This window comes from Rhinolophus ferrumequinum, chromosome 10, assembly GCF_004115265.2.
Source record: "Rhinolophus ferrumequinum isolate MPI-CBG mRhiFer1 chromosome 10, mRhiFer1_v1.p, whole genome shotgun sequence".
NCBI lineage: Eukaryota > Metazoa > Chordata > Mammalia > Chiroptera > Rhinolophidae > Rhinolophus > Rhinolophus ferrumequinum.
This window is the reverse complement of record NC_046293.1, coordinates 21,613,686-21,634,988: the sequence shown is the minus strand read 5'-3', so window position 1 is coordinate 21,634,988 and position 21,303 is coordinate 21,613,686. Positions and strand designations below refer to the sequence as shown.

At 32.7% G+C, this 21,303-nt stretch overlaps 1 protein-coding gene across 3 annotated transcripts in view; it reads right to left on the bottom strand.

The window, feature by feature from the left end:
- CDK17 (cyclin dependent kinase 17) overlaps positions 1-21,303 on the bottom strand; it is a 90,646-nt gene that overhangs the window by 14,112 nt on the left and 55,231 nt on the right. For all 3 annotated transcript variants that reach the window (XM_033116325.1, XM_033116323.1, XM_033116324.1), the window contains 7 exons: positions 15,268-15,432; positions 13,322-13,455; positions 11,262-11,387; positions 2,872-2,928; positions 1,714-1,828; positions 904-998; positions 569-631 (listed from right to left, as the gene is read on the bottom strand). In XM_033116325.1, coding sequence (XP_032972216.1) covers positions 569-631; positions 904-998; positions 1,714-1,828; positions 2,872-2,928; positions 11,262-11,387; positions 13,322-13,455; positions 15,268-15,432 — 755 coding nt within the window. The remainder of the gene's footprint in view (positions 1-568; positions 632-903; positions 999-1,713; positions 1,829-2,871; positions 2,929-11,261; positions 11,388-13,321; positions 13,456-15,267; positions 15,433-21,303) is intronic.

The following is a 21,303-nucleotide window of genomic DNA, read 5'->3' as shown; positions in this document are numbered from 1 at the left end:
GTTCCTGGCGTTATTCATTAGATTAGTAACTTGAAAATCAGTTGGTGTTTTATACTTAAATAGCATTTAAAATATGTTAGGGGAGTTTGCCATTTAAAGACGGCCTTTTGCAGAATGCACTAATCATTCGTATTTATTTTAAACATTTAGATTTTGATGTATTAGGTTGGTGCAAAGGTAATTGCTGTTTTTGCATTTTTAACCTTTTAAACCATAATTACTTTTGCACCAACCTCATAAGAGGCTTGTTGGATTTTTTAAACCAGACTATATCAGTAAATGTATTCTATATCTAAGACAATTGGCATAAAAGGAAATGTCAAAAGTGTTTAACATTTTTAAAACAAAGCAGGTTCTATAAAACGGTCTGAGCCTAAGAGATATTATAGTAAAGAGAAGTTCTGAGTAAATTTGTTCAGAGGACAATAACCTATTTAAAATGCCAAACAGAAAATTCTGAAGCAGAACAGTTATGAGGAAGGTATATTTCATCAAGTAATGTACTCTGTCTATGCTTAGTGTTTGTCTCTGCTTTAAACAAAATTTAAAATGACACATTAAAACGTACCTTTACATTGTGCATACTCATGATGTTTCCACAATCATCCATGTACTGTTTTAGGTCTTTATCCTGAAAAAAATACAGCACCTTACTATGTGGTACACAGTTTTCAGAAGGCATAGCTCATTTACTTAAATACTATTAATAAATACTATTAATTTTTAAAAATAAGTTGTTTTTTGAGGGAAGATATTGAATGCACCACACATAGTTAAATTTAATACCAATAATTAAGCAATAATGTCCCTGATGCTGTTAAAAAATCCAATTGATGTTTTATTAAAGCAAAAGCAAATATTGACTTTTTATTATGCTTACCAGATATGCTTTTATATGCTTACCAGATATTCAAAGACCAGGGTCAAAGATTTATCTGTGTGAACAATGTCATGTAAGGTAACTATATTTGCGTGTTTTAGATCCTTTAATAGTGAAACTGCAAAACAGAAAAGAAAGTCAATTATTTGGTCTGTGGTAGCCAGTCTTTATAAAAACCTGAAGTAAGTTTAGCAAACAAATGATTGAGTTTCAGATTCTCTTAAGTTTACAACAATAATTGACGAAGGGGATTTGTAATAGTAATTTCAATAAAATCAATTTTTTTCCTTCTACAATTCTGGGTTTGATATTTTTAATTGACCCCAATATTATAATAATACCCTCGATAATATCTTGTTGTTTTTTTTCTCTCAAATATTCGTGTGCTGAGAGTTCTAGAATTAGTTTAGATATGAAGTACTAGATATCTCTTCCCTCCAAACTGTTAACCAGTTGCTTCAAACCATTTTCTGGAAACTCTATCTTTTTAAAAAAAATACCATTATAGGAATTATTTAAATTCTGTATATACTAATTTATAGTTAGCTTTTTCCCATGTGCCACTATATAACATCAATGTCAAATATTTGTCCATGACAATGATTTTTAATAACTCACGCTACACAAGATAATGAATGAATCCCTTTCTGTTGAATATTTTGGCTTTAGATATTAGCTTTTTTAAGGCCTAAATATATCTTCCAGTCATCTATTATCTCTGTATCTGAGCTCTTCTTAATTACACAAAATGAACTCTTATTATACAGCTTTGGATTTAAAATGTTCTACAATAATTTCATAATACATTTTACTCACAAAAGATCAAATTATACCTTCTCTTATAGCTGTGCAGGGTGCACCTTCTTCGTGTTCCAACCGGATCTCTTTTAATGCCACCAAATTCTCTGTCAATTTACTTCTTCCTTTATACACTGTTGCATATGTACCCTATAAAATATATTTTTGAAAGACACATCAAAAGTATCATGAGGGTCTAGTTATACCACCTATACAATAAAGAGCCCTAATTAAATTTCTAATTTCTAAGCATCATGTTAAATTCATCTTGCAAGGAAAACGTCACAATGATTAGTCTTGGTTTTCCTATACCTAAAAGGACTTTCAGTTCCACATGCACTGCTTCCATACTTATAACCCTAGAGTGCCTCTCATAGCAAAATACGAGAATATTTAATTTACTTTTCATACTTGTGTATCAGATTAACCTATGGATCAATAACTTTAGAATCAAAGGTATTTTTACCTGCAATGGTATGCAGGAATTGAGGAAACTGAATATATTAACTGAAAACTGAAATTGTAACTAACATATTGTTCAATTATAAAAAGTATACTGGTTTGCAGACTTTTCAGAATTTTAAACATTAACTTTCCTTTAAAAAAAAAAAAACATACTCAGGAGATTTCTTCTATCATTGCCAGGATAGCCCTCAAATTCTCAAAAGGATTCCCTATTAACTAGTTCTATTATTTTCTTTAGCCTCTCTTACCCTGGGAAGGAGATCATTTCAAAATTAGTCAGTAGTAGTAGCAAATTCAAAAAAACCAGGGTCTTATTAGCCAAGAATTTCCTTTTGCGACATGTGTCTTTATCTTCAAGATAGTATTTTGATTTTTCACAGGTTTGAACTCATAATTCCCCACATGATAGTACACACAGCAGATTGCCAGGAGGCTAACTAACAAATAGATACCCATTTTTGTTACTAAGAAAAAATATTTTATGCTCCAATAAAGATTACAAGGCTATAAAAAATACTCATTTCTTCTCAAAATAATGGGATCATTTCAAGAACTTAAGGGTTTATTTCTTTCTAACATTCTGTTGCCTTTGCAGAACAAGATATAAACTTTCAGACAACAGTGATTACATTTCCACCCCCAGGTTGGCAAAAACTGTAGACTAATAGAGAAGTTTAGATGATGAACAAGAAAGAAGTCTTACATTTATGAAATACATATTTACTTACTTCTCCAAGCTTTTCCAATTTAATGTAGGTTTCCATTTTCCCAAACCCAATTTCTGACTGAAAGCAAACAATTATAAATTTAGTATTCTTAAAATTTCAATTCATCTCTTAGAAAAAATTGATTATAATTGTTGAACATCTGTCAAGTTTTAAAATATACCTGATGTTGGAATAGTCAAAGGTTCAAAACTATCAAAGTTCACAATTAAAATTGTCAACTCATCTTTTATATAGATTAGTAAACATCGTGCTATGAAAAAGTTGTTTTATTTTAAGACCCTGAGATTTTAAGATACCACAGACATTTTAAGACACTAAAGAATTTTATAAAAGATAACATGATATGTGTAGTGTCAAATGAGTACTAGACTTATTGGGGGGATAATTTCATTAATTACATAACTGTAAAACTACTACGCTGTACACTTGAAATTAATATAAAATAATACTGAACGTCAACAATGATTTTAAAAAACAGTCATGGGGATAAAAAGTACAGCATAGGGAATAGTCAATAATATTGTAATAACTATGTATGGGGTCAGATGGGTAATAGACTTATTGGGGTTATCACTTTGTGAGTTATATAAATGTCTAATCACTATGTTGTTTTCTATACCTCAAATAAACAAATAAATCTTTTACAAACTCAAAAAAAAAAACATGATTTTCTTTTTAACGGAACTGCAAACTAAACAATTTTCCTACATATTTTCCGTTACTAATCTTTGAGTTCCCTAGGAAAGCCTTCAAGCAACAAAATACTATTTGTTTCAGTTTTCCAACCAAAATATAATGAAAAAGACAACTGCGAGTCACACTCTATTATGGATCAGGAAATAACGGACACAGAAGAAGCAATTTAAGTCTAAATCTGGCCAAAAAAACCAAAAAGGCTTCAAAAGTGAGTTCTCAAAACCATTGCTTTTAAACCTTGCACTTGTTTGCCTATTTTGTATGGAGTCAATTAATGAGGTAAATGGAACGCATCCAAACATGTAATGAAAACCCAGTATTTAAAAGCTAAAAAAACCCAGAAAAACCCTAACACAAAAGATGTAGGGGGGAAAAAGAGAGACAGATGGAAATTTCGGGACTGGGAAAGCAAAAATAGGAAAAAAGTTAACAAGCAGAAGAGAAAATGAGAATTTTCTTAAAATTATTTTCTAGTACCCCTTGTAGATAGTAGAAAAGGAAATAATAGTGTAAAAAAATAAGAAAATCGCCTCTCATAGTGGTGCTAATACCCTTAAATAAATAGCCAGTGAAAGCAAATAATGTTCTTCCATATAACCTCAGATCTCAAAAGTGTATCAATTATGCTGGATCATTAAATATATGTTTTAGTCAAATTCTGGAGGTACTGAATAAAATTTGACAATTTGACTGAACATCATTTACCACACTTTGAATAGGATAAACTGCCCCTAAAGTTAAAAGGCCAAAAGTAGCAGAGGCCCTAAAGGAACTGGTTTTATCCTTTTGTTACAGTGATATATATATCGTGTTTAAAAGCCATGAGAACTGCATGTCCAACAGTACTTGATTCAATTTTGGTAAACTAATAACTTTGTTCATGGGTGATATTATTAAATGACTGAAAAATTGCTTCTTTTTGCACTCCTTATGATTTTTTTCTGTATATAGTATTTAAATTTTTTTTTTTATTAAAAAGATGAAGTTTTGGAGCCACTATACAACATCTACACATGTATTGAATTGTATATTACTCAGAGCTATTCAGTCCTTGCATTCTATTATCAACAACGATGCAGAATAAAGTAAAATTACAACAGACAACTTTCCAAATACAAATAGTTTTTAACTTTAATATGGAAAACGTGGCAAACAGCCCACTATCTAGTAGTACATGAAAGCCTGATTCTCAATAATCTTTTAGTTTATGTATGATTTTTTTACAGTCTATTTACATATGATCTTAAATAACTTACTTTAAAAAAAGGCTAATTGCCAAGGTCGCACAAACTATGACAGAACGTCTTTATTTTCTTACACCTATTTCTGGAATTCAGGTGTTTAAATTCACATATATGGAACTATTGCATTTTTTGCCATGAATTTTAACTCTTGTGTTATATATTTTATAAAAGAAAAAAATTATATTGAGAATAAATGGAAACTAATATAAACAACAACTGTGAATGTGTCTGAGAAATAAACATTAAAATGTCATCATCCATAACGAGAAGCACATAGAAAAATATGACTGCAAGCTAGGAACTTTTTCTTATCAGTTGTTGGAATATTAACTTATTCATTCTATTTTAAGTGAATAAACCCTGGCACTCCCTTAAAACATCAAATACACTTTGGTCCAATAGCGGCTATGACAAAAATTCTGAGGTTTACTTTCAAGTATGTATATAAGTAGACCACAAATTCAAGACTATAAAGATAAAAATGTTATAGATTACTGTTATCATATAAAATATATAAGGAATAAACTGTAAGGGATACATTAAAAAGTAACATTATAAAGAGTCACTTTTCAGAGAATGAGATTTAGTGAGATCATTACAATATGCTGAAAGTCTGCTTTCAAAAAAGAAAGTAAATACTGTATTATAATTGTGAAGTTAAATTTTTTTTTTTTTTTTAAAGGAGGGCGCAGCTCACAGTGGCCCATGCGGGGATCAAACTGGCATCCTGGGTGTTATTAGCACTACACTCTAACTAACTGAGCTAACCGGCCACCCACTGAAGTTAAACTTAAATTTTAGTTATTGATCTATAAACAGCATAACTAAATTCTACCCATGCAGGAAGGCAGACAATTCAGGCAAAATGCAATTTTACTAGTAAATTGTCTGTCAGAATCTAATTCAAAGAATAAAGCATATCTATTTCTCCATTCTTCTCTCTCTTTTTTTTTTTTATGGTGGAAGGAAAAGCAGGTTTATTCAAAATGCCAACATTCTGGGAGGATGGCTCACTTCTGTCCAAGGCCATTCCCCTCACCATTCACTTTAATAATTTCCAATCTTAAGGATTTAATAATTGCATCCAAATATTACTGAGTCTTTAAATGGGAGTTTTAGAAAATTTTGCTTGTATTTTTATCTGAACATGACAAGATTAATAATAAATATAATGACTAGCTTGCTGATATACTCTCCTACAGAAATTATTCAGAGGACAGAGGACACAGCTCATTTATTTACCATGTACCAGGCACAATGCTAGGTACTGGGGATATAATGAAGAAAGGCAATATGATTCCTGGTTTCATCAGTTCACAATCTAGACTGAGTTTCAAATTAGATTATTTTAGAATATTTTAAGTTTCATAAAAACAGAAATAACAGCTAAAGGAATGGAATGATAAGCTTTATATTTTAACATAATAGAAAAAAACCCTTAGTTCTGCTTTCCCAACATATGAAGATGATTTTTTCTGATACTTCATTTCTCCAAGAGAATACTTTGCTTTTTGGTAGCCCCAAGCAAATTCCTGTTCAGATGGCTCTTACCAGCATAAACACATAAAAAAAAAATTAAATAAATTATGATTTATAATAATAGGCTTCCTATAATTCAGCGCAACTTATAAGTGGTATCAAGCATTATGGGAGATTTCTTGATTACTCTGGCTCTAGCAACACAATCACTATATTACAGTTGTAATGATATATTAAAATACTGGTAATATAATTCTAATTGTGCTTCAAAACACATGAAATATGCGCAGAAGTTGTGTAGATGCCATTCTAAAAGTCAATATGTACATAAGAAACACTGGGGACAAAGGGAGATTTTTGTCAAACACTAATTTACCTCCTGTGAGAATGACCAAGTTACTGTTACTGACAGAAATGCGTTCTTACGTATGTGGGGGGCAGAAAAGAGATTGAGAATCTCTATTGTACTCGGTCATTTTGTCTTAGAAAAACTGCTGCTACCATCATCATGATACTATCTTAATCCTGTAATTGGTATGTCAAAGGTAAATTAAGTTGTGGGCAGACTTTGAACCTCACTTTCACATCCCATAATATATATACAGAGGGCGCCAAAAAAACGTATACACATTTTAAGAAAGGAAAAAACTGTATTAAAATTGTAATACTCAATATATACTGATAACAAAAGCTGAATACAAGTCATGTGTATACATTTTTTTTGGACTCCCAGTATTATATCTGAAAGAGATCTAGACTTGGTACCCTGTTTTCTCATCTACTCCTAGAAATACAAAGGACTACGTATGATCTATATTGGTAAAGCCACGAATGAGGAATCTAATACTTGTTGTACAGGAAAAAACAGATTCTTAAAATATGTGTAACCTATAATTTCAATATGATGATACAAATTTCCATATACAGATTTTCAGTTTACTGAAATTGCCCATTGTAGTCTCACAGATCTTCCACTGGGTATGCCATCATTGTAATTGCAACAATGCTCTCAGGAAACCTGACTAGCCACGTATGGGCATTCCCACTAGTCTAATGTTTAAATATGTTAAGAGTTAGAATATTCTATTCCTTATCAGCCATAATGAACATTAAATGGCAGTTCGCCGATCCAATAACCAATACCTTTAACATGAGACATGACAACTAAATGTAGTGTGGTGTCCTAGATGGGATCCTGGGACAAGAAAGGACCTTAGTGAAAAACTAGGGAAATTTGAATCAAGTGTGGAGTTAATTGTACCAGTGTTGGTTTCTTACTTGTAACAAATGTAGTAAGTAATGTAAAATGTTAATAAGAGGGATAGCTGGGTGTGTGGTTAATGGGAAGTCTCTATAATATCTTTTAAATTTTTCTGTAAATCTAAAGCTATTATAAAATTAAAAGTTTATTTAAATAAAAAGTCAATTGGAAGGATTCAGTTAAGAGGAGAATGAATATACATGAGTATACAAGGATAACAAATATTCTAAGCACCCTGAGGAGATGGGATAGGAAGGACAATTCCTCAATATTAAGAGAAGGAAAGAATAAAATGAGTTGTGGGTAGAACAGGTGTAGGTAGATTTGCACATTTGTTATTCAGGAAATAAGGGGATTTCTGGTTAATAGCTTCTCCCTTTCTTATCATGTAGGAGAAGAGATTATCTGCTTAGCGTGAAAGGGGAAGAGTTAACCCCTTTCAGAGAGAAAGACAGTAGGGTAGCCAAGCAATACTGAGGGCCCATTTGAGGTTGACAATTATAAATTTATAGAAGAACCAATTGCCCTATTGTGTCTTTCTCCACCAGAAATGAATTCTGCGACTTGTTTCTTAATTCCTACCCAAAGGGTTTATGTTAGAATTCTGTGACTTGTTTCTTAATTCCTATCCAAACAAAGGATTTGTTATTTTTACTACTCTTACTATACATTGCTATCGAAAATACAAAACATAAAATTTTATACTTTTAGACAAAACTAAAATTTTATCTTGAAAAACTGTTATTAGATAAAGTGTATATTACTCATAGAAACATGAACTCTAACACATGTGAAGAATACTTTTCTTTTCCCGTCTCCTTTCCATTTATTCCCTAACCAGCGCCTTTATACATAAACCTAGGGTATTGAAGAATAATTTTCTAATATATTTCAAAAGATATCATGCTTTATAAGATAAATGAATAATGTAAGGGATACATTGATAGAAACTAAAACGCAACTGCCATGATTAATCTGAACTCTATAAGCCATATCAAGATCAAAAAACAAGGTAAGTGGCTAGGAACACCCAACCACAGTAATAACTCCAGTCACTTAACATTCATTAGAGGGCACTGTTTTCCTTAATTTCATGTAGACTGAAAAATATAGCTCTTAAAAAACAGCTTTAAGAATTACATGGTGATTAAATCATACTTTTAGTCACAATCTGAACATTTAGTAACTCCAAAATTTATCCTAAATACCAATCTTTGATAAAAATTGATAGCCAAAGAACACCTTAACCAGTAATCAAATGACAAAGTTATCTGAATAAAAATGTCTTAAGCAGTGATGCAAAACTATGACAATGATAAATCTACACCAAAATCAAGATGGCATTACTTTTATATAATATACAATAAGGTACTTTTATACAATATACAGTATAAGGTACTTTTACCTTACTGTATATTATATTGGTGTATATTTTATACAATGTACAGTAAGGTACTTTTATTTTACTGTATATTATATTGATGAATGTTAAATAACAATATGTTCATATTATATTTAGCATAAAGTAATTTTATTCTTTAGAATATGTAACCCAAAACAGAAGTTTTTCCATGATATAGTATATAAAAAGGAGATATAACAACTGCCAGAACTCCAGGAATCCTCATCAATTGTTCCTTCCTCACACACAAAGTCCAACTGGGTACCAGGTCTTGCTTATTTTATCTCTATGTGGCCTCTAGGATCTGTGTCCAATTTTCCATGTCCACGTGGTCCCTAATTTTTGAACAAATTCTTAATTCATCTCCTGTCTCTAGTCTCTCTCCTTCTACTTCATTATTTATACTTTTCCCTGAAGCTAATGTTCGAAACAAAAATGTCATGTCAGCCCTTGTTTAAATAAAAACATCTGAGGTCCTTCCATTCCATGAGATGAAGTCCAGACTCCTTGGCCTGACATCTCAGGCTTCTTACAGTCTGGATCCATCCTATCCGTTTAAGCCCTATTCTTTAACATGATTCCACATTTACCCTTCATATCAGTTATAATGATATTTACATCCATGCCTCTGGGCATGAAGTTTCCTCTGCTGAGAACACTCTTCCACCCATTGTCAACCTGACAAATTTCTACCCATCCTTCTAGAGCCAGCTGAAGCAATATCTCTTTCGTAAGCCTGTGATGTGCAAAGACATTTGATTTGCTATCTCATAGCACTTTGTCTCAAAGCACTTTTTATGTACCTCTGCTACAGGACTATAGCCATCCAACAGAGATCCTCACATATACAGCCACCTGAATTTATGTCAAAGGTGACACTGTGACAGGAAAAGCTGACCTTTCAAAAACGACTGATGGGTCAATTGCTATTAATACATACTAGAAGATATTTGCAAGACTTATAACTGACAAAGTTCCTTTATACAGTATTCTCACAAATCAATAAGAAAAAGACAGAAAACACAACAGAAAAGACAATAGACCTGAGAGTATCTAAATGGCCAACAAACATTTAAAAAAGTGTTCAACTTAGTCACTGGGAAAATGCAAAATAAAACCACAATGAGGTAACACCAGAAAAGTGAAAAATTTTTATAAAGGGACAATACCAAAAACTGGCAAAGAGAGCAACTAGAACTGTCATTAGTGGTGAAGAAAATGTAAATTGGTACAACCATTTTGGAAACTGTTTTGACAGTATCTAGGAAATCTGAACATATGCACATAATCTTATACAACAATTCCACTCGAAGGTATGCATCCAACAGAAATGGTTACATATGTTAACAAAAATACACATACAGAAATGGTGACAGAAGCTCTACCTGGTAATAGCCAAAAATTAAAACAATCCAAATGCAAATGCCCATCAACAGAAGACTGGATAAAGTATAGTATACTCATACAATGGAGTACTATGTGACAATAAGAACAAATGAACTATAACTACATGAAACCTAGATAAAACACAAGCATAACACTGAGCAAAAGCTAACTACAAAAAAAATACATATTGTACACTTCTATACATATTGGGATACATATTGTATAATACATATAAAAACTTGAATATACATTATTATACATTTGTATCAAATATATTTTAATAATATATATGTTCATAATTATATAAAGTTGAAAATTTAAATAAGAATCAGAAAAAGAATAGAAAAACCATTTTTAAAATAAAAACATGTATGTAAATGTAGATTTTAAAGTCTTTCCAGATATTTAAACATACTATAAACATAATATAATCAAAACAGTAGAAAACATGAGTAAAACTAATCTTTGGCATTGGAAAGTACGGATAATGGCTACAGCTGAGGAAGTGGGGGGTAGAAAGCAAACAGAAAGGTGGCAGGAAGGGGTTTCTGGATTTTTGGAATTTTCATTTATTGATCTAGGTACTGGTTATATACGTTAACTCTGCGAAAATTCATTGAGCTATACAATTATGGTATATGCGCTTTTCTGTATACCTAGTATATATCTATGTAGAGGACATAATTCTGTACGTCTAGCATTTATCAATAAAACTTACCAAAAATAAAACAGAACATAGCTTATTAAATCCTATTCTTATATGCATCTTTAAACCCTTGAGAATAGAAAACAATAAAATCCAGAAGGAAGTGTAATAAAATTTAGTTATTCAAAAATTAACTATAAAATTTAATATAAAATGTTTACACCCCAAAAAAATCAAACAAAGCACATCTGATGGTGTAGGAGACTAAAAACTTACTAAGGAAGCTCTACGAGACCTTCGGCTCATTGGTTGATCAAATGGTGGACTGTTTATCTGGAACTTTTCAAGATACCCATCAGGTATTCTGATATCTGCAGGAAGTGATAACCGCTTATTTAAATCCTTTAAAAAAGAAAAAGAAAAAAACAGTTTTGTAGGTAACTACAAATAGAAAAAAAAAGGGCATTTGACATTTGAATTCATGGGCTCTAATACATTATTTCTTAGTAATAAGTAACTGTAAAGTTTTATTACAGTTACAAAGTCATCTATATTGATTATATATAATATGTAATGCAAACATATTTACTCTAAGCAAAGTATACAATGCAGTTTTACAGAAATGGAACTTTGCAACCCACTTATTTCTGAATTCCTTCCATTGGTAAATATGACGTGGAACTTACCTTGATATTATTATATCATATAGTAGCAACAGACAAAGACTACCAAAAAATGTGATTGATTTAAATTAACTAACGAAGTAGATACTACATAATTTTGTATGCAACACAGCAATTGAAATATTTTATTATTGCTATGACAATGGAAAGAAGTAAGTAAAAGGCATTTCTATTTCATTTAATTATAGAATTGAAACTGGAAGAAACTTGAAAGGGAATCTTGCTTATATTATGACACCAAGAAACATAAATCCTATAAAAATAAATTCCTATTATTCATAATAGTAACCAAACAATGAAACAAAATTGAGAGGTACAGAAACTATATAAATATTTGAGAAATATATGGCTTAAGTATAAAAATATAACCATGTTCCCAAAAGATAGGATGAAATAATGAAGATAATGGTTTTCCTATATTAGTGTTATATTTTAGATAAACTCAGACAAATCACAGTAATATTATTCTTGGAAGAAAACAAAATATTTAAAATTTATCTAGAAGAATAAACAAATATGCAAAAAAGTTCTAAAATAAATCAGAATATGTATGTGGGGGAATGCTGAGAAAACAGTCTTTCTGGATATTAAAATATACAATAAAAAGAATAAAATTAAGAGTGTGTCACCTTTGGGAAAATAATAAATACAGCTCAATGGAAGAATGAGAAAGTCTAGATATAGAGCCTAATAGTAAATAAAACATATAATAAAAAAATAATATATACGGTAAAGAAAAACAAATATTATTTTTATTATTGTGATGTTATATAGTGATATAGACAGATTATCAAGTTAATCTTAAGAGATGAAAATGTTAATTAATCACTTAAGAAACTGATATTGTTTTCCTTAACTGATTCAGAAGCAATCTTTATTATTATTGCATTATGAAAATGCAATCAACCAACAGGACAGATACCCTAATCATCATTATCTCAACTCTACAGCACTGAAAAAAGTTAACAATACTCTTATTTTAAAACACGCTCAATTTTTTTAGAGAAAACTATTTTAATCTACAGTATATAGTGAAATGATAACATTCATAATCAACTTCTGTCCTCGAGGTTACACATAACATTGACAAAGAAAAGGAAATGAGTTCTTCATTCTTTCACGTGAAGAAATAACTTATATGTGCTACAGACATTAGTAGGTATAACGAACCATAAAAAAAATGATACCCATATGTATAATGTAAAGCAAAAAAAAAAAAAAGCTGGTGCGTATTGTATGTATACCTTTTGAAACTGGAAGTATTTATAAAATAAAATATAAAGTATATAGATGAATCTCAAAAACAGAATTAAAATCATATTTTCTAAAAAGACTTTGCTAATATATTATTTTGATTCCCAGAATTTTTGAAAATTCATGTTTCCTTTAAAGAGAACCTATATAGTGTTTTTGCAAAATTTTAAATGTAATTAATGTATACTTGTCTTGGGATAGTACATAACTAGAAAAAGGAAATATTCTCAAAACTGCTCTTCACTAATGCAAAGAAACAACTTTCTTACAAGTTTCATTTGCCTTCATGAAAATTTTCAAATAGGCATTTAGTCTATTTGATATGTATGTATGTGTATTCACACACACACACACACACACACACACACAGAGTCATATTTATAGTTCTTAAATGGTTACCTCCATTGAGATCCGTCTGTGTATACGATTTCTAAGACAAACACCTGTAGGTGACTGGACTTCATCAGATGATGTCCCAGAAGCTTGGTCGCTCTCACCATCTGATCCCATTTTTAGATTTTCATGAACAATATCTGTATTAAAATATGAGACATTTATTTTACGAGGTATGTATCATACCCTATGTCACATAACTTATTAACACAACAGGTAAGATGTAGACAGCCAACATGTAAAAAATCATGACATAAAAAGTCTTGTACACTCTGGGTACCAAAGGTATGCAGTTAAATAGATCAAAACATAATTCAAATGTCTTATGACAGTAGTAAGAAATCCTTTTATACTTTCACATTATAAAAAATTATGAAAAAAACTTAACACTCAAGTTATTATCAAGATTGAATAATAAAATTACAGACAGGAAATAACAATAAGGATTTAGTCAGTTCTCTCATTTTCCAGATCTGGGAATTGAGACCTTGAAAGGTTAAATGACTTTCAGAGGTCACACACCTTAGAGGTAGAGCTAAAACAGAAACCTTGTCTTTTGCCTTTTATTTAGTTTAGTATTAAATAATGTGCCATTGGATCTACAACCAAATGAGCTACTTCTTTGAATATTCTTTAAAATTTTTTTTAAAGTTTAGACCAAGAGTCAGCAAACATAACCTGTTTTTGTATGACCCCTGAACTAAAAATAGTTTTTGTATCTTTAAATTGTTATTTTAAAAAGTAGAAGAATATGCAACAGAGACCATATATGACTCACCTGAAAAATTTACTATCTGGTCCTTTACAAAAAGTTTGTCAACGCCCGGTCTTAACAAAACAGTAAATCAAGCCCTAATCTAAAGTTTTCCAATTTCTGTAGGATAAATACTTCCTCCTTATCAACTTCAAGCTACCAACACGATATCATTTAACATGTAGTGGGAAGAAATGTATACAACATTACATAGTACTTTGACTATACACATACAATAGAAATAAATAACACCAAAAGCACTGGCAATAGTAAAGCATAAAAAATAACTGGAAAATAATTACTTTTAAGTATTCATTACCTTTGTTTTTAATTTAGCTCAATTGTAAGTTTATGTACTTTAAATTTACATATGTTTATGTTTAACAACCAGACTGCAAAGTTGCTAAAAATTTAACAATCATCTCTTGTGAACCAGTGTGAGCCAACTCCAACACACTATTCTGTAGGGTAACACCCATAGGGATAAAGGGTACATACATTTCCCATAGAGAAAAACCCCACTGTAGATAAGCTCATACTCCCCAAATTAACAAAACACATAATCTACCAGGGCTAGAGTAAGCAAGCAGCAGACTAAAGCCCTCTGAAACTTCAGTAAATATAACTGTCGTAAGACTACAAAATAATTATGTTCAAAATTATTTTAAAATGAAAACATGATAAATAAAAACCATAAAATAAAACAGAGAAATAAACAGAATCTTGCAGATATCCATTTTTCCTGGATATTAAAAATGACATTGTGACATAAGAGTAACAACTCAAAAAAAAAAAAAGCGTAACAACTCAGGTGATAATCTTATACACTAACTAATTATTGAACTGAGCTATCATCTGATGATAATCTGGCATTACTAAGGTATGACTCTAAATTAAGCACCATCTCAAGCTGCCACATCTTGAAATCTTGCTACCTCTTAAGGGTTTTTGTTTTCTTCCTGGTGAACAGATTTTCAAGTGTTACTCCTCTGCAATGACAGCACTACTACCTCTCTCGAACCTTCCATCTTTCTGTTACCTTTCTTATTCCCAACTAGATTTTTATAAGACAAATCAGATAACATAATACAATAAAGGCTGGCTGACTTCCATATAACTAAAACCTAGTAGCTATGTACATAACCTACAGTCAGAAAGTTAAAAAAAAAAACAAAAAACAGACAAATAATTAAATTACCTAATCTGCTTCCATTTCTGGGCATTGCCATAAAGGAGCCAAGGCTTCCTCCAATAACACTATGCGGTCTCCGCAATGGGGGCTTCTTGAAGGACCCTGTGTACTGGTGGAGGAAGGAATGCATACTATGAGAGGCTGGAGGCCTGCCATTCTTCACAATAGGCTCTGTGGTTCACAATATCCAAAAGTCATTCCAGTAACAGCCCACGATCCAGGATCAAAGGAGAAGGATTGAGAAAGCAAAACAGAAAACAAAACAAAAAGTTATAATATAGTATTACATTTAACCTCATTTGTTTGGCTATCTACACAAAGTACTAGAATTAAAATAATTTCTGTGACAAAATACTTATAGAAAATACTTTAATATTTGAAATTTGTCTAGTAACTTAATTATCCATTTCTTATATAATCAAAACTGGCTAGCAATTACAAAACTACTAAGATAGCCCATAGATATTTTTTTGGTCCATTTGCTTATTTTAACGTATTTCAAGATTATTTCCATACTACTCCTACATTCATTGAGAACCTTGTATATGCTTTATGAGGCACGCTGTAGAATATGAAAAACACGGCCCTGGATGGAAGGAACTTATATCCCTATTTGCTCAACATTCAAAAAGGTATGTCAGTGAATAAAACAGAAGTATTTAAGTACAGATCAATGCAGACGTTCTGAAATTTATTACCCCAAATTTGGGATTTTTAATACATCAAGTTTTTTTTTTTTAAATCGCAGACCTATAGTTAAGCAGAAACATTTCTAAAATATTTAAACATTTAACTATAAATAAGGGAAACCATAGTTTGTAATGTTTACAGGGAATCTCCAGACTCCTTTCCACCTCCAAAACAGAGCTCCGATATACGCTAAAGACATGATGAAGTCTTCTGTGACATACCCTAATCTTTCATATTAGAATATAGTCAAGGAATTTCAAAAGGATCTGGGCTTCTCTGAATATCTTCCTCTAAAATGAAGCCAGCTCTTCTTTTGTAACTGATAATCAGGAGTAGGGATATTCCCTGCTGAGGGGATTGCCCTACCTGTAAAGGTTTATCAAACACCAAGAACAAGTTGGCAGGAGGGGGTGGCTTGGATCCCTAAGACCAAGGTATAGGCTTAGGGCAAATGGGCCAAGAAGACTGCCTAAAAGAAAAAGGAGAGGGAGCATGTGGCAAAGGTTCATACAAGGCCCAAGTCACCTAATCTGGGTAGATGCCAGACTGGAGGTAGGGAGAGTACCCAACTAGTAACGGAGAAAAATCTGTGCAAAGTGTCCCAGACTGTACATTCATTGGCAATAGCTGGCTGGTCAAGAATTTGGGGATCTTTATGTAAAGTTTAGTAAAATAATGATCTAATAATGAATGGAGAGGGGCAATCTGATATAAATGCATAAATTAGTTACAAACCCTATGGGATATAGGCTAGAATGTATAATAAAAATTTTCACTTTCTAGGTTATAATATTTCACATCAAAAATCATAAAAAATATATATTCTGCCCATAGACAACATCTGTTTTAGTTGTTCTATAAAGCTATCCTGGAAACTATGGCTTTATAGTCCTAGAGAATATAGCTAAACAACATAGAGATCATAACTATTAATATATTCAATTTTTCAAGGGATATTTGCTGTGTGTGTTACCATTTGACAAGCACTATTACAGGCCCTGGGCATCAAGAGGTGAACAAAACAAACAAGGTATTGCTCTTTGAGACTACAAAATCTAATGCAGGAAAAGACAGATAAGAAACTAATGAGGAAGAAAATATCAGATAATGACAGGCAATAAGCAAAAGATTAAAATGAAGATATGTGATAGAAAAATAAATGAGTAGTGACTTTACATTAGTTATTGAGAAAAGTTCTCTCTGCAGAGGTATTTTTAACAGAGATATAAAGGCAAGAAAGAGCCAGTCATGGGAAGATAGGTAAGTGGTGGGTTATAAGATATTCCAGACAAAGAGAAAAGCTACTGCAAAAGTTGACACATGGCAGAGTTTGACTTGTGAAAGCAGCAGTCCTCAAACTTGAGCATGTTTCATAATCACATTCAAAGACTTTTTAAAACACAGATTGTTGGGCTCCACCCCCAGACTTGCTGATTCAGCAGGTCTAGCATAGAATCCAAATATTTCTCTCTCTAACAAATCCCAGATGATGCTGATGTTGCTGGTCCAAGGATCATACTTTGAAAACCCCAGTGTTAGAGGAACAGAACCAAGGCAAGTGTAGCTGCAGTACATAATTGTGGAGGGAATGGGTTATTAAATGAGGTCAAAGAGTAAGCAGGTTTGTACATCACTGTAAACATTTGAATTTTATTCTGGGATTGGAGCAGTTGTGGTATCTTTGAAGCCGGCAGTAATATGATCTGATTCATGTCTTAAAAGTATCACTGAGGAGTAAGGGACAGTGGAAGGTGAGGAGGTAGGATGACTGTAAAGGGGTAGCATGAGGGATCTCTGTGGCAATGAAATAGCTCTTTATCTTGATTCCAGTGGTAGTTACATGAATCTACACATGTGATAAAATGACACAGAACTATACTCACACTTTACTCCTGTTAATTTCCTGGGACTGACAATGCCTATAGTTACAGAAGATGTAACTGAAGGCGGGGCTGACAGAAGGGTACAAGGCACCTCTCTGCACTATCTTTACAACTTCTTTTCAATCTATAATTATTTAAAAAAATTTTAAAACATCACTCTGGTTGCTGTTGGAGAATAGATGACAGAGAATCAACAGAAGGGAAACAGAAGAAGACTATTACAGTACCCCAAGCAATAAATAATGGTGGCCAGACAGATTTAGGATATATTATTACACAAAGGCAGAGCCAAAAGGCCAGCAGAAATGGCTGCAAAATTACTTTCACACACTCTTTCCCACCCAGCTTTTAGTGAGATTCTGCATTAAAAACATCTATCCAAGGAACATTTTGAAATCTCCAGCAGAGCAACTGTTGAAAATACTATGAAATATGATATGCAAAAGGACAATAATTGGAATCATGCATCAAGTGTATAAATGGCTATCATTAATAGTGAGTGAGTTTTAAGAAGTTATTTATGTAGTTAATATACAGCAAGTTAGAATGGCAGAGGAGAGGAGAAAGGGAGAACAGAAAGGTAAAGGAGAGAAAAGAATCAAAGGTAATACCTAGATTTTGAGCTTTAAGTTGTCTGGGTTAAGTGTGGGAAGTGGAAGTAAAAGATTTGGGGGGAAAGGATACCAAGAATTCTGGTTTGGTTATATTACATTTGAGATTCCTATTAGATATCCATATGCAGAAGCCAAGTAGGCATTTTAATATGAATCTAGGGATCCAGACAAAACTCCTGATGAGAGATACCGATTTTTGGAGTAGTAAGCATATACACAGCAGCTGAAATTACAGGCCTGGATGAGGTCACCAAAGGAGAGTAGACAGAGAAGAGAATGGGGCCCATGAGAGAATCATAAAATAGTCTAACATTTCAAGATTATGACAGCAATTAACTGGACAGTTAATATTATAATATTATAAAAAAGTATTATAAAAATATAATACTCTATATTTTTTAAAGTAATGGAAACCTTTAAGATATTATGTGAAATGAAGTAAGTCAGACACTAAAGGACAAATAACGTATGATTCCACTTATATGATGTAACTTGAATAGGCAAATTCATAGATAGGAAGTAGAATACTGGTTACCAGGAGCTGAGGGGAGGGGATAATGAGGAGTTATTGTTTAACAGGTACAGAGTTTCAGTTTGGGATGATGAAGTTCTGGAGATGGATAGTGGTGATGATTGTACTATGTGAATGCACTTAATGCCACTAAAATTGCACACTTCGAAACGGTTAAAATAGAAGTCTGTGCTTTCAACCTCACCCTCTCTTGGACCTTGTGCTATTGGCAGGAGTTAGCATTACTTACAATATCCTATGGCATCCACTTTTGTCAAAAACTAATCATAACTGCTACCATGTGTCAGACCAGCAGGAGAAAGAACTATCTGGGAGTAAGAAAAAAGGCTTGTAATATCCATAAAAGTAGGCTTGTTGACTCAAAAAAAACATGGTAAACTGACCCAATGCAGAGATTGAGGATTAAGGACAAGAAACTGAAATATCTGGAAAGTGAGACCATTTCAATATTTGCCTTTTGGGGTTACTTGAGATCCTAAACCATCATGAGAAGTGACATTCTGTTATATTTGTTTTATTATACTTCCTGGGAACATGAAGATGCAGTTCATTTTCTTGGGTGAAGAATTTCGGTTGTGTCAAAAGAAGTAACTTTTGCACTTGGAAACCCCAAATATTATATGTATTATAAAACATTATTTTTGCCTTTCTGTAAGTATAATTGTGACCTATTCTCTGCCTTATATTTTAAATTGTCACCTAACCTCATCAAATTGAGTAATTTCAATATATCTTCTCATTAGAGACAAATAAGTTCAAGGCTAACTACTAAAAGACCAGATCCTGAAGTATCATAACTGTGATATGTCTAAAGTAGTATTAAGACTTTTATCAAGCAAATTGAGAATCTATGAGGAAAAGGTATTTCTCAGATAACTTGTTTGGGATGAAATTCACACAGCATAACATTAACCACCTTAAAGTGCACACAACTCAGTGGCATTTGGTACATTTACAGTGCTGTGCAACCACCACTTCTAGTTCCAAATATTTTCATCACTACCAAAGGTGACCCTGTACCCATTAAGCAGACTCCCCATTACGTCCTCTTCTGAGTCCTTGGAAATCACTAACCTGCTTTTTGTCTTTATGGATTTACCTATTCTGGATATTTCATATTAATGGAATCATAGAATGTGTGACCTTTTGGGTCTGACTCCTTTTAAGTTTTCACGATTAACCCACATCGTATCATATATCAGTACTTCACTCCTTTTTGTGGTTGAATAATATTCTATTCTAGAGCTATGCCACATTTTGTTTATCCATTCATCTCTTGATGGACATCTGGGTTGTTTCCACCTTTTGGCTATTGTGAATAGTGTTGCTATGGATATAAACATTCGTGTATGAGATTTTGTTTAAATACTTGTTTCAATACTTTTGGGTATATCTCTAGGAATAGAATTGCTGGGTCTTTTACACCTTTTGAGGAATTAGGTAAATTAATTTCAACAGTTTTTTAAATTAAATATTCATACTTTCTCAGTTACTTAAAAAAAAATTTTGATGTATTCAGAATTCTTTTTCCTTGAAGGAACTTTAAAAACAAAATTTCTTATCTTTTAATTTAAAAATTTTTCGAATTTGTGCAAAAATTTCATTTCATATTTAAGAAAAGCTGTATTAAGTTAAGGTCAGTATGCTTCAATCAACCAACTTTGCAAACTGTCAACTTATTATTTTTTTTTTTTAAAGATTTTATTGGGGAAGGGGAACAGGACTTTACTGGGGAACAGTGTGTGCTTCCAGGCCTGTTTTCCAAGTCAAGTTGTTGTCCTTTCAATCTTAGTTGTGGAGGGTGCCGTTCAGCTTCAAGTTGTTGTCCTTTCAGTCTTAGTTGTGTCGGGCGCAGCTCAGCTCCAGGTCCAGTTGCCGTTGCTAGTTGCAGGGGGCACAGCCCACCATCCCTTGCGGGAGTTGAACCGGCAACCTTGTGGTTGAGAGGATGCACTTCAACCAACTGAGCCATCCGGGAGCTCAGCGGCAGCTCAGCTCAAGGTGCTGTGTTCAATCTTAGTTGCAGGGGGCGGAGCCCACCATACCTTGAGGGAGTCGAGGAATCGAACTGGCAACCTTGTGGTTGAGAGCCCGTGCTCCAACCAACTGAACCATCTGGGAGGCAGCTCAGCTCAAGGTGCCGTGTTCAATCTTAGTTGCAGGGGCGAAGCCCACCATCCCTTGTGGGACTCGAGGAACTGAACTGGCAACCTTGTGGTTGAAAGCCCACTGGCCCATGTGGGAATCGAACCGGCAGCCTTCAGAGTTAGGAGCATGGAGCTCTAACCGCCTGAGCCACCAGGCCGGCCCTCAACTTATTTTT